Below are 14783 nucleotides of genomic sequence, written 5' to 3'. Positions count from 1 at the left end.
ATGAACTTATTTACAAAACACAAAGAAACGTGCTACGCTAACTTACTCCCCGACCTCTTTAATTTACAAAGGGATGTAACAACTCTATGCATTAATCAAAATGAAAATTGGATCAATAAATTAATTGTTGCCCCAGCTGGAATTCCTTTGAATTTGATATTTCAGAGCATGAGAATGCTCACAAGCATGTGAAAATCTGATTACAGCACAGTTCCTTCGAATTAGCGAATTGTGCTTCTTCCCAAAGATGATGCTCCTATTTCGCTGTCTGTGTTCTGCATTAGAGATCATGTCCACAAATATATGAGTTGCTTCTATAGGCCATTGGGTAGTAGCAGACCAGAAAGAAGAAGATCTTGAAAGAACTTGATGTGATTTAGAGGCAAGCAACGGAATAATGCAGCATTTACTTTTCAATTAAAAGCAGAAATTAAACAGTACAAAATCAAAACTACTTTACTTTATCCCCTCTGCTCCCTATGAAGTAACTTACAATCCCCACAAACAAAAAGTAAATTTATGAGAGTGGTGTTCAAACTAAAGTCGGATTAAATGGTCGGAAAAAGAAGACTACAAAATTTATCTGATAGCTTGGACTCCAAGTCTCATTACCTGAGATTTAGGGGAAGGGAACACATTCCAAAACCTCAGCGTCTCATCTCCAGCTCCCGTAACTATTGTCTGCAAAAAAAAAGGGGGGGTCATTTCAAACACAAGAAGAGCATTGATGTATAAATAAAGAGAAAATAAAACTGCAGAACTTCTCATATATTTTAATACTTTTATCTAAATCAAGAAGTGGAAGCCAAGGGTAAGTATAAAGCATGGGAAGTTTACAAACCTGACCATCAGGTGAGATTGCAAGATAAAGGACTCTGTATGTGTGGCCCGTAAGAGTAGCCAACTGTATTAGTAGAATAAAATTTTAGAGGACAAAAAGTAGATGAGAGATTATGATCATGTATATGCTGTTTTTAAACTTCTTATACCTTTGACATCGTAGGGTATCTCCAAACAATTATCTGGTTTTGGGAGTATCCATGAGTGCTGACAAGTTCATTAACATTCTTAGACCACACGAGATTGCAGACCTGCCATGCGTAGAGCAGACATTATAAGCATCTAGAATTTGTAACTAGTCTTAAGAAGCACTGTCAGGCGAAAAGGAACTTGTAACTGTCTTATGTTAATTACTATAATAAAGCTTTTCCATGGATATGTTCCATGAACATGTAGGAGACCTTAAAATTAGATACGTAAATTAAAATTTTCCTACTCTCATTAATGACAAGGTCATGTTATGAGCATTAGCGTAGGATCTAGTCACAGGCCTAGACGTAAAATAATTTCCGATCTGACCTACGGTTAATCAAAGAAGCAGATTCGTCCTTTACAGAACCCCCTCTATGAATAACTTTTTCTAATAGAGTAATTGCTTGTCTTCTTTATTCAATATGAGGAGCCTTTAATAGGCCAGTGACAAAGGAAATAATCCTAATGGAAAAAAAGATCCCTAATATATACGATCTTGACTAGCAAAACTAAACCTATAAAGGAAATAAGAATCTAATGTAAGAGAGGAAACAAATAAAACTCTAATTTACTGCCCTCAATATATTTATTGCCTTCCTTCCCTGATATTGCTTTTCAATAAAGGCATCCACATCAGGTTACTGCATTGTAGATTGATAGGATAATTACTTAGAGCACCATGCAAATGACAGCGCATTCATCATATAAAAATTCAATCTAAATAGAGAAAGATCACCTATATCAAGTCAAGGAAGAAATTTTATGCACCTATAGGCTATAAGTCCATTTGATGTACATTTAAGGCCATGGTTAAGGGACATGATATGATAAGAACAAAAAAATCACCTGACTGCCAGTGTCCATGCAGCTCAATTGAGTGTTTGTGGTTGAATTCCAGAATCGAATACATCGATCAGCTGTACCACCCCCAGATGCAAGAAGGCCATGCAGATGGGGAGACCAAGCAATTGCTTTTACAGCAGCAGTATGATCACAATATTTCAGGACAGGATGAGTGGAATGTTGGTTCCAAACGAAAAGCTGCATATAGATGAGATTTTCCATTCAATCAGTTTTAAAGTCAATGCAGCCTTGGAATAAGTCAGATAGGCAAAATAAATGTTACATACTTTGTTGTCATTTCCACCCGATGCCAGTTCACGGTTATCATAAGACCACTTCAGTCCACAAACCTACATAATGCCCAACAGTTATTCAGATTTGGAATTCAGAACATGAGCATATAGCGTGAGCCATGAATGAACACAATAATGATGGGTAGCACATGTAATTTCCCCAAAACATGACTAGCATGAGAGCATGAGTTCTTGATAAAACATGAAAAAAAGAGGCATTTATGAAATCGAAGGGCATACATATAAGAAACATGTGTTAGAGAAAAAACCCAGTTGTAATAATATCCATAGATACATAAACAAAATTGTTTGAATCAAACTGATGAGTGATTAGAGTCTAACCTCTGACTTGTGACCAGATAGTTTACTAGCAAAATCATCCTGAGCACGTACATCTCTTTGAAGAATGCTCTTATCACGACTGCCAGAAGATAACAGAGAAGAGGTCCATGCTAAGGCCCCAACTCGTAATCGATGCCCGTCCATTGTTCTCACCCTCTGGCAGCGAGATGCATCCCAAATCTACATACAAAGTGATAGCCATAAATTAACTACATTATCCTACAAACAAAATGCAGGAAGTCGGATTTTAAAAGAAATTATAAGTCTAGTGCAAAGGAAATAGTGAGGAAAGATTATCTCTCAAGCCCAAGGCAGGGCTGAAATCGTCACCTTCCATGACCATGGTACAAGCATGAAGTTACTGATTAACGTCAGTTTATTAAAGCCCAAATATGCAAGGAAAAGACCAGACCTAAGTTTTAAAATTTAAAGTAATAAAATTCTTAGAAGCAATTAAAGAATGCATTTTCCTTACATGAGGAGGTTAAAATGAGATTTCAAAATACTAATAAAATAGAAATACTCAGTCCCAAATTTTCTCATGCTTGCATCTGAAAAGACCATTGAACATTTTTCTAGTTTCCCTCTGGCCAAAATCCATAAACTATGGATAGAAGCTTTTATTTTTGGGTCACGTTAATCTGATCATTGAAGCAGATTCTGACCAAATTTAAGGCTTTTTTCTCTACCTCTTATTCATCCAAATAGTTAACTACAATGTTAAAGTTTTCTAAGCTAAATCAGAAAGTTAACTATTATATAATCACATGAAGGAAAATATCATGTAAAATCATCAGTAAATTCAAGAACAATTCCATAGAAAAATAAAAAATATGAATTGCCAGCTAAATCAACTGTGTAACCATAAATATTTACTCTTCAATCTTCATATTGTTTTTACAATTCAACAATACTTTTCTGTGGGAGATAAAGCTTTCAAACTTCGCATGCATTCTTCCACCCCTGTTTATGAAACAACTTTGAGAACATTACTGCATCAGTTAAGAACTAGTGCTTTTATTCTTAGTTATACTCAACGCATTACCAATCACATGATTAAACTATATACTATCTAGCTGTAAAATCCTAAAAGTAACACAGCAAAAATCAGAAAGAAAGTATACACAGATAGAGGAACTAAACTTGTTGGCACCATAACGGTTTTTATAATCAAGTATTACTAAAATTAAACCTGAACTTTGCCGTTGCTAGTCCCAACCGCAAGATGAGTTCCACGTTGAGCCCAACCAACTGAACACACACTATCATCAATCCCCAAATCACACAACTTGGTAACCTTACTACTACAAGCATTCCACAAATAAACACAATTCCCCAACCCCACAGCCAACACATTATTAGATGACCAATCCACCAGATTCAAATAGAAATCATCTTGTAATGCAGGCGCATCCAAAACCTACGAAAATATAATAACAGACGTTAACCCCCTAAAAAAAAGGCAACCAAATTTACAGTGAAAACCATTAAAAAAACAACTCACCTTGTAAGATGACCTGGGAACTTTCCTGGGAGCCTTAACGGGGCTATAACTAATCCCTGAAACCGATTCATCAAGCCCGAAAGGTGAAAGCGAGTGCAATGTTCGTTTAGTTTCGGTCTTATACCGGAAAATATTACGGCAAGCCGGAGGTGCCAATGAATCCTTCTTGTCTGGCGTATCGGCCCCAAAAAGCGCGGCTCGTAGAAGCCTGTGATAAGAACCGGAACCATCTTCTTTTCCTTCAGCTGAGGTCAGAGAATTTGAGATATCAAAAAGGCCGAAATTGGATCCCGATCTGCTGGGGATAAACCTATCAGAATAAATTGTGCGCGACGGGGAGCTGTTGTAGTTGGAGTTGAGCAGCCGGTTAATGTGCATTGTTCGAGACGGGATGTTTTGGAGACGGAGGGAAGAGTCAGATATTGTGGACGACGGGAGGTTGCGACTTGGAGTTGCCGGAGCTGATTTGATACGTTGATTACTTAATATAGGATCGTCCATTGAAAATAACTGTGTTTTTTAGGGGAAGGTTGAAATTCAGGCAAACCCTAAAAGGAGAATAATTGAGAGGTTGAAGACGAGTTATTGCTTGGGGTAGACCTTTCTCTGTCTTTTAGATTATTTTTCTGGGGACAAAATATCGTTGGTGGTTTTATATTTTTTGCGCGAAAGGTAGGAATCCAACACGGACCAGTCTATAATGAAGCTGAGTCGGTTTATTTATCTTGATTTTGTATAAGTTATGATTTATATGATACCAAAAGAAAATTTAAAATATGATAAAAAGAATGCTAATAATGTCAATTTTTATTTTATAAAAGCAACTCGTTTTATAAAAAATAAAAGGTTTAATACTAAAATAAGTGTTTAAATTATATATAAAATCTTGAATAGATGTTTAAATTATTTTTTGAGACATCCAGGTATATAACGTTGCAAACGTTGTCCATTTAAGTGTCCAGATCGTAAACAAAATTAATATCCTTCGTTCAGTGACACATGTCACAATAGGGTAAATGTTTGTGTTTTTCTTTAAAAATATATATAATTTTAATTTTTTTAATTTAAATAAAATTTTTAAAAGAACCAGATTGTGACATGTATCACGTAACGAAAAAATTAACATCATGACGGCCCGAGCACCTAAACAGGTAACGTTTGTAACATTAGACACCTGGATGGGTAAAAAATAGTTTAGACACCAATTCGAGATTTTAGGTTTAATATGGGCATTTATTTTGTTATTAAACAAAAATAATTAAAAAATCTAAATTGTAATAAATGTTTACTACCACAATTATAAACTAAATACATACTAAAAATATTTTAATAAACACGAGAAAACTAGATATTTAATATCACAAGTACAAGGAAAATGTTAAAAAAATATAACCAAATAAACTCGGATAAACAACTGACAGATATGACTGTAAATCGTAATTTAGAATTCAGCGACAAATCACAAGTCAACGACGTGAAAATACTATCCACGAACGCAAATCGCGTATCCAAATTTAATTTGAGGATCCAAGCAGAAAATATCAACACAATAACAAATAAAGCGTCATCTTAATCAATAGTGATGATATTAAATCCAACCCTGAAACAAAAAAATAAACAAAAATAACGTTCAAATGGCCGAAAATGTGTTATAAATCAAAAGAACAAATATCATAAAGACGGAATTATTAAAAAATAAAAATACACCGTAAAAAAGTAAATAAAAAACAATAAGCATCGACGATGAACACCAATATTAATGTGTCGCCGATCACAGAAATAAAGAAAAAAGAGACTGATCACGGCTTAGATAAATTGTTAATCACACGTGTTATTAATTGCTAGAACAGAATTAAAATATTTAATATTTATATAAACAAATTAGTTTTCTTTTTAATATTTATTTCCCCGTCTCATGTTAAAATTAGTTCGGTTAATGCGTTTCACTTTCCCGGGAATTCTCGGTAAGTACTGAAAGAAGAAAATATTCGGTTTGGAAAAGACTATATAAAACTGAATATACAATATATATATATATATATATATATTGCTAGATAATAAATCTGCAACATTGACAGCAAATTTTCAAATGCCCTAGAATTGTACAACTGGCTGAAATGCCCTAGAATATGTTGAAGAGTCATCTTCATTTTGATATGTGAATATAAAATAAAGTATGTTGAAAGTTCTTCCAATTCAATGAAATGAATTGCATAAACCGATGTCGGGTTGAAAGTTGACATGGTTGGTCGTGTAAATTTGTAAGAATTCATTTTGGGCAAATGGAGAAGAGAATATGGATGGGAGAGTTGCAGAAAGTAGAGTGACGAAATTACGACCTCCCCCCTTCTTTGGAGAAGATGGAGACTTAGGGGTGTTTGGATGGGGGAATGTGAGATTCCCATGAAAATGTGGACGAAATTACGACCTTCCCCCTTCTTTGGAGAAGATGGAGACTTAGAGGGTGTTTGGATGGGGGAATGTGAGATTCACATGAGAATGTAATCCACATTCTCCCGTTTGATTAGGTCGGGAATCCCATTTCCGGTAACGAAAGATTACCAATAGTAGATTTTTGGGGTATATTACCGGGAATGTCATTACCTCCATTTCCTTAGGTATTGTTGGATTACCTGCATTTTGGACTAAAATGCCCTTAAATTTTTATTTTTTTTAAAAAAATATTCTTCTTCTGTCATTGAATGATAAAAAATTCTACGAATATTAAATTACAAATTTGTCCTTAAATTATTTTAGATTTAAAAAAAAGTCTATAATTAAAATTTTATATGAATTTCAGGGATTAAAATAAAATTTTACCCTTTCATTAAACTTTTTTTATATTTTTAATTTTGTAAAAAATGATATAAATATTATGAATTTAAATTTTTTAAAGAAAATTTATAAATATTTTTCAACTTGTAATATTATACAAATATATAATAAGGACAATTTGGTCAAATATACATTCCAATAATCTTTTATTCCTTTAACCAAACACGGTAATCTTACATTCCTGCTAAACCAACCAAACACAAAATACAACATTCACAGTAATCCTATTCCCTGGTAATCTTTTATTCCCACTGGTAATCTTACATTCCGTGAACCAAACGCACCCTTAACACTTAGACGGTAGTGATGGAGGAATTGGTGGAGCATTTCTTAAAAATGTTGAAATTATAATTTCGAGCAAAGAATAGGGACTCACATGAGAACGGGAACTTAAACCATATGTGAATCGAACACGAACGATAGTATGTACATATTCGTTCGTTTAACTTTAACTGAATAAATAAACGAACACAAACATAAACAAACGAAAAATTTCTTATTTGTGTTCATTCATTAAGGAATGTAGCTTGTTCGTGTTCGTTCATTTAAATGATAAACGAACACATATGAACAAACACAAACAAACGGATGTAAACAAACATAAACGAACATAATAAATGAACGTAAACGAACATAAATGAAAATATATTTTTTTCTTTACTAAAAATTTTATGATTATATTTTATTTAATTGTTTTGAGCTTTTTTTTATTTGTATTTAAAATTAATTGAATTTTAAAATATTTATGGGTATCATGTTAAAATTTATTGGACTTTAATATTTTAAATGAGTCTAGAGAGATTGGGCTAAACATAAATTAACGCACATAACCGAATATAAATGAACATATTACCGAACGTTCACGAACGTAAATAAACAAACGAGCCCTCTGCTCATGTTCGTTCATTTAATTAAACGAACACAAAATATTATTTATGTTCGTTCGTTTAATAAATAAATAAACATAAACGAACTTCCCACTGAACGTTCAGTTCGTTTACTAGACTAAACTCCCCTCCAAATTATGTTCTGTCTTAATTTATGCCAAGGGAAACGAGCGGAATTTATTACTACGTCTGTGTTTTACAAATAAGCTATTTGTGGAATTAATCATTTCTGTTCTCAACAATAGACCTTGGTTTAGCTGTGTAATGACTTGCTGCTACGTAAGCAACCATAAGTAGGGCAAAAAAACAAAGAAACTAGGCGGCAAAATAGCCGAAATAATGCATATGGGGTATATTATTTTTCAAAAAAATGCACTTTGCTTTTATTTTTTTAAATGGGGTGACATCTACAGTAAAATTATGAGTGTCTTGGATCTTTGGGCGTCTTCAATGTAATTTTTCCTATGCAAAATGGCTTTGAAAATCTTGGCGTCTTTTTATTTAATATAAATGCTTAGTAATAATTATTTAAGACAATGCAATGATTCAACAATAATTACATGCATTTAATAAAAAAAATTACCTAGTGAATGTGCACCGTGCATGCATTCAACAATGTTTTTATTTTTATATTAAAATAAAATCTTTAATTTAATATTTTAATAATATTTAATAATAATTTGATAATAATGATTTGATAATAATGATTTAATAATGATAATAATGATTTTATAACATTTTTGATTGAGAAAATAACATCAGTGACCGAAAATTTCTTATAATATACGATTTTCATCAACTTTTTTTCGATTTGCCAAAATGACAAACAAAAATCGCAATGCGATCTCTAAATCGCAACGCGATCTCCAGTATTGCAAATCAGTTTTCAGATTCGTAACGCGATTTTGACTATCGCATTGCGATTTTCCAAATTCGCGTTGCGATTTTAGAAAATCGCAATGCGAATATGTAAATCGCAACGCGATTCTGACTATCGCGTTGCGATAATACAAAATCGTAATGCGATTTTCAAAGCGCCATTAGTATCACAACGCGTATTTTATTTTCAAATTCCAAACACGAATATTAATATACCCCGTAATCGCAACTCTTAACCTAAAACCCTAAATCACAACTCAGTCCCATCTCCATCTCTCACTCTCTACGGCGACATCCGTCCACATCTCCGACGAAATCCGTCCCCATCTCCGGCGAAATCCGTCTATCTCCATCTCTCAGAGCCACCCTCACAACGAGGGTTAGTTTTTTTAATTATTTTTATTTTAAATTTTTTGCATTATTATTAGGTTTTCATATTGAATTTGATGATAAGTTTATTGGCAATTTCAATAATAGATTAATCATTTCACTTAGATTGCTTATTAAATTCATTCGATTACTGCCAATACTGCTAAACTGTTTAGTCTTTAATCCTGTGAAGTTATTATTTGTCTTTGTTTTGTCTTTTGGTTGAAGTAATACAATTCATTCAAGTTTCAATTTTAGACAATTACTATTTGAAACCGAGGATCGCAACGACAAAATCGCAACGCGATTTTAGTTTCGCGTTGCGATTTTCTCGTTGCGATTTTCATTTCGCGTTGCGATAGTCAAATTCACGTTGCGATAGTCATTTTCGTGTTGCGGTTTTCATTTTCGTGTTGCGATTTTAAGTTTCAGAAACTATTCTTCTTCTGCAAATTGAAACTTGAATGAATTGCATTACTTCAACCAAAAAACAAAGACAAATATGAAATTCACAGTGTTGCAAATTTAAGTTTGAAGAATAAACTACTACTACTCTTTATGTTTATTATTGTTTTTGGTATATCTTCACAGTGTAGTTTTTGGTATATCTAACTTGGTATGTTTATTATTTTTGTAAAACTTTTTTTCGGCTCAATTGACCTTAAGGAATAAAATAAGCCTAGTCACTATAATTGCGTCGAAGCTTTCACATGTACAAAGAAAATTGTTTGAGGATACTTGCTTCGGGTCATGGCTGAAAGTACAACATCCGGGTGGAGATGTTATGTTGACCCATTTGTGGCTTCAGACCATGACTAGCGATCTACCCGAGAGTATAAAACGAGGTAATGAAGAGATATGGTTTTATTTTCCACCGGCGTATACGTGTTTTGGGTGGGAGGAGTTTTGCTTAATCACTGGTCTACGCTTCGGACACGATGATGTAGGTCGATACACTAGTTATATTACCCGCCCATCATGGTTATCCTGGGTTTTTCCTGAGCTGTCAATGGAGAAGCCGAATTTACACGTCGACGACTTGACGAGATTATTGAATAAGAAAGATGGTTTTACTCAGATGGATGACGTCGATGTTGTCCGAGTATGCCTTTTAGTACTTTTGCATGGCGACTTTTTAGGCAGAGAGGCCAGACAACTTATTCCTAAGGACCTAATATTATTGGTATAGGACCTAAATGCATGGAACCTGTTTCTGTGGGGTTCGTATCTATGAAAAGTTACATGGAATAAGTTGTCGTCTGCCTTTGATGACCGCAAAGGTTTGCGTGGCGATGGTTCTAAATACACTTTGTCAGGCTTTATTTGGGCCTTTAAGGTAAGAATTTATATATAATGTTTCCGAAATTATAATTAATTATTTAATAATTACTAATGTTTGTGTATTATATTGTTTGTAGATTTGGATATTTGAGGCTTTTCCCAACATGCAGACATATGCATTAAAAACTTCAAATGATATTACTAGGGCTATTTCCTCGAAGAGGAAATGGCGGCTGTTGATTTGGGAAGAGTTACTACGGTATACGACAATAAATGATGTAAGTTAACACAAATACTACCATATATAAACAAGTTATTACTAGTATACGTTTAACTTTGTTTGAGCTTTTATATTGTTAGAAGGCCAACACTCCATTACAGAGGCTGAGCTTGCCACTGATTGGTGGAAAGCTAGTAAGCATTTTTTTGATGGCACAGATGATGAGCAGCCTCCACTTCGAGAGCCATCACCTGATCGACCACACTATACACCTCTACAACGAGAGCCATCACCTATTCCATCACATCATCGAGCCTCTTCTCAACCATCACCTCATGATAGGCGACTGGAAAAGATGCCACGACATTTATCTCCATGTTCTCCACCTCCACATGATGAGTTAAGGGAGTTACGTGATGAGGTCAATGCCTTGCGTGAGGAGATCGGTACTTTATGCGATGACAATGGTGCATGGCGTAATGAGGTATCTACTTTACGTGGTGAGGTAGCGGCTCTACGTGAGATGGTAGCATTGTTGCAGAATGAGGTTCATACTCTACGCAACAAGGTAAGTTTAAGATTTTTCATATTTAACTTGATTTACTCGTAATTTCACTTAGATTAACCATTTCACTTAGATTGCTTAGTAAATTCATTCGGTTGCTGCTAATACTACTAAACAGTTCTAAAATAACCCTGTGAAGTTAGTATTTGTCTTTGTTTTGTCTTTTGGTTGAAGTAATGCAATCCATTCAAGTTTCAATTTGCAGAAGAAGAATAGTCGCAACACGAAACTTAAAATCGCAACGCGAAAATGACTATCGCAACGCAAATTTGACTATCGCAACGAGATAATCGCAATGCGAAATAAAAATCGCAACGTGAAAATCGCAATGCAAAAATGAAAATCACAACGCGAATTTAGTTTTGCGTTGCGATTTTGGTTTCTCGTTGCAATTTTTATTTCGCATTGCATTATCTTGTTGCGATAGTCATTTCCGTGTTGCGATAGTCATTTTCGCGTTGCGATTTTAAGTTTCGTGTTGTGACTATTCTTCTTCTGCAAATTGAAACTTGAATGGATTGCATTACTTCAACAAAAAAACAAAGACAAATACTAACTTCACAGTGTTACAAATTTAAGTTTCAAGAATAAACTACTACTCTTTATGTTGTCCTTGAACATGCACTAAACCTATATGTTGTCCTTTTAAATATTTATATAAGTGCTTACTTCTGGAATGTTATCTGATGCATTTTGTGAACTATGATAGAATAATAACTTGGGTGAATACCATGCAAGTTTGAAACATATTTGTCTTTGTTTTCACTGTTTAATATCATGTATGTTTATTTACTGATTTATGTATTAATTTATTTTTAGCGGCCCGATAAGGTGGATGCTTTACGTCGGGTTTTTCTTGTACGATGGGGTTCACGCATTAGATGGCGTGCACGTGCCATTACGTCTCCGTTCACCCTAATAGTGCGAAGACTCAGTACCTGTCATCGTTCAAGAGGCCTCTCCTATCGTTCAAGAGGCCCCTATCATCCCTCAAGAGTCCCCTCCCACCGTTCAAGAGGCCCCTGTCATCGTTGAAGAGGTCTCTCCCATCATTCAAGAGCCCGATTCACACGGCGTAATATATCGAATTACCGGCCAGTACCATTCCAACAGATGAAGTGGAGATGAGAAAACTACCGGAACAGTTCTGGATAATACCCTTTGGGCTAAGACCGCAGTTGATTTTTATCTACATGAGCGGAGCCAGGGGTGTTAAGATGACATATACAAACTCAACGATGATATGCATTTGTTGATTGATCGGTCTTGGTGGAGTGTGTTATTAGAGGTTGAAGACAAAGGCTATTTCGATGGGGGGTAAGTCTTATATTTTCCTTATATTTCATTTTGATTAATTTTTTTAAATTTATGTAATTCACTAATATATGTCTTTTTTTGTAAAACAACATATTGATGCATGGGTGCCACGTCTTCTAATGATAAAGAAAATGAGGAAAAAAAAAATACGTGATATACAATTATGCCGACGTCTTTTCACGTAGTTCACTTGAAGAATCAACGACAGGAATCATATGTGTTGGCTAATGGACAAGCTAAACTTTATCCTGCATGGTGGGAGGTCGATAAGGTTAGTATTTATTTTTTAAATATTTTGAAGGTGTTCATAAATAAGTGCGCAATTGAATTATTACTTATGATTGCAGGTGTTTATCCCTGTTTTGGAATGTACTCATTGGCTTCTCGTCGAGCTTCAACTCCCATCCCTGAAGACAATAGTATATGACAGCATGATAAATTACATATCATTGTTTGATTTGAGAGATATTATTAAGGGATGAAGCTCTCATTTGGCTAAATTCTTGGATGCGATTAATTATTGGATTTATTCTGGAAACAAGAAGCCAAAGAAGTTCAATGTTACAGTTATCAGAGACGAGACCGCGCCACAATAAACGTAGGAAGTCAGAGGGGATTGTGGTCATCTCGTATGCATGTGCTTAGAGCGTTTGACGACAGGAAGTACACAGTTTCTACCTCCCACCGATAGAGATAGAGGTGCAGTAGGCTTGTGGTTTTGGCATTTTATGGCTAGAGCGTTATATGCGAGACGCTGCCTACCTGCATCCACGTTATGAAAGTGTCCATAAACAATTGGTAAGTCAAATGCAAGTGTTGTTAAGTACCTAGAATTCAATAATAATTTGATGTTTGTTGGTTTTAGATGTGTAGAAAGTGTTGTTTGAGTAAATGTTTGGTTTCTGCAAGTTAATCCTGAAGTGAGCTGCATGAAATTGATGTATGGGTGCATAAATAACTGTTTGGGGTACACTTTTTTTGATTGTTTAATTGATTCTTAAAAGTCTGATTTGTTTAATTGATTTGTAAAAGTTGATTTGTAAAAGTTGATTTGTTTAATTGATGTATAAATAATTCTTATTTGTGGTTGTTTAATTGATTGAAATATAAAAATTGATTTGTCGATTTCAATCTGCATCATATTGAAGGCAAAAGACCTGTTGAAGGTATACTTTCGCAACGCTAAACTCAAAATCGCAATGCGAAAGTCAAAATCGCAATGCGAAAGCCAAAATTGCAACGCGAAAGTCAATTCGCGTTGCGATAGTCTAATACGCTTTGCGATTTTCTCGTTGTGATAGTCAAATTCCCGTTGCGATAGTCAAATTCCCGTTGCAATAATCAAATTCACGTTACGATAGTCAAATTCGCGTTGCGATAGTCAAATTCGTGTTGCGATAGTCAAATTCGCGTTGCAATTTTTGCGTTGCGATAGTCAAATTCGCGTTGCGATATTCAAATGAATGTGTAATAGGTGATAACAACTGAACGGATCATAGCAATGTTCAAACTCAAGTTACTAATACATGCCTAACTGAAAATGTTAAAAGTTTACACATAAAATACACATAATAGTCAAATTCACGTTGCGATATTCAAATGAATGTGTAATAAGTGATAACAACTGAACAGATCATAGCAATGTTCAAACTCAAGTTACTAATACATGACTAACTGAAAATGTTAAAAGTTTACACATAAAATACACATAATACAACGTTTGCATTTAAAAATCACCTAAGTTAATAGTCCCAAAAGGTGAAGCCGGTTGTGATTGAGATTTTGATTTTGATTGCGATTTTGATTGGCTTTTGCTTGACACCATATGAGCTTTGGATTTTGATGAGGATCCATATTTTGGTAGAGGAAAAGATGATTGTGATGGCACTGGCGATCCACATGTCAACCTTGTATGACCACTTACCTTGCACCGACTACATGTTGATCTCTTCTTCTCTTCACCCTTAGACGGTATACGATCGTGACTTTTTGGTCGGCCAGGTAGCCTTCTATCCATGGCTGGTGGCAAAACTGTTTGTAAGTCATCTGGTATGTCCCACTCAGAAGGATGTGGAATAGGGTAGATAATCTCGGCATAAGTCTATCGATATACTTCTGTAGTGTAGCAATCCATAGCGTATGCGCTTGAATCATCTTGGTTTAGATGAAGAGCAACTTTTATAACATGGCCATACGGATAACCAGATGTTTGCCATTTCATACAATTACACATCTTTGCATTTAGATCGACAAACCCATTTAAGTTATTATCCAGTACTTCAAACAAAGTGTTTGAACATGGTTCAACTCTCCATGACGTTGACTTCACAACACGTTTCGTTATCTTTTTTTCAGTCCATGGTGTAACACGATATTCCAATGTTCTTGTAAATTTAAATAAATAATACTTAGTAAA

The 14783-nt window shown here is 34.6% G+C and overlaps 1 protein-coding gene across 1 annotated transcript; it reads right to left on the bottom strand.

Moving 5' to 3' along the window:
• Positions 1 to 19: 19 nt before the first annotated feature.
• LOC120114385 (protein FIZZY-RELATED 2-like) lies at positions 20 to 4614 on the bottom strand. The gene is made up of 9 exons (XM_039135323.1): positions 4015 to 4614; positions 3703 to 3930; positions 2511 to 2690; positions 2163 to 2225; positions 1879 to 2073; positions 990 to 1091; positions 842 to 904; positions 613 to 681; positions 20 to 275 (listed from the first exon to the last, which is right to left on the bottom strand). The coding sequence occupies exons 1-9, from the start codon at positions 4513 to 4515 to the stop codon at positions 222 to 224; spliced, it is 1455 nt and encodes a 484-aa protein (XP_038991254.1). The 5' UTR covers positions 4516 to 4614; the 3' UTR covers positions 20 to 221.
• Between the last annotated feature and the right edge of the window lie 10169 nt (positions 4615 to 14783).

Source organism: Hibiscus syriacus, unplaced genomic scaffold (assembly GCF_006381635.1).
Source record: "Hibiscus syriacus cultivar Baekdansim isolate YM2019G1 unplaced genomic scaffold, ASM638163v2 tig00110223_pilon, whole genome shotgun sequence".
NCBI lineage: Eukaryota > Viridiplantae > Streptophyta > Magnoliopsida > Malvales > Malvaceae > Hibiscus > Hibiscus syriacus.
Note: the sequence above shows the minus strand (reverse complement) of the source record. Positions and strands in the feature narration are given on the sequence as shown.

Coding starts and splice junctions, on each gene's coding strand:
- LOC120114385 (XM_039135323.1), bottom strand. CDS start 4,515: ATGGACGATCCTATATTAAGTAATCAACGTATCAAATCAGCTCCGGCA. Junction 2,074..2,162: donor CGGGTGGAAATGACAACAAA/GTATGTAACATT, acceptor ATCTATATGCAG/CTTTTCGTTTGGAACCAACA. Junction 682..841: donor CAATCTCACCTGATGGTCAG/GTTTGTAAACTT, acceptor TTTTTTTTGCAG/ACAATAGTTACGGGAGCTGG.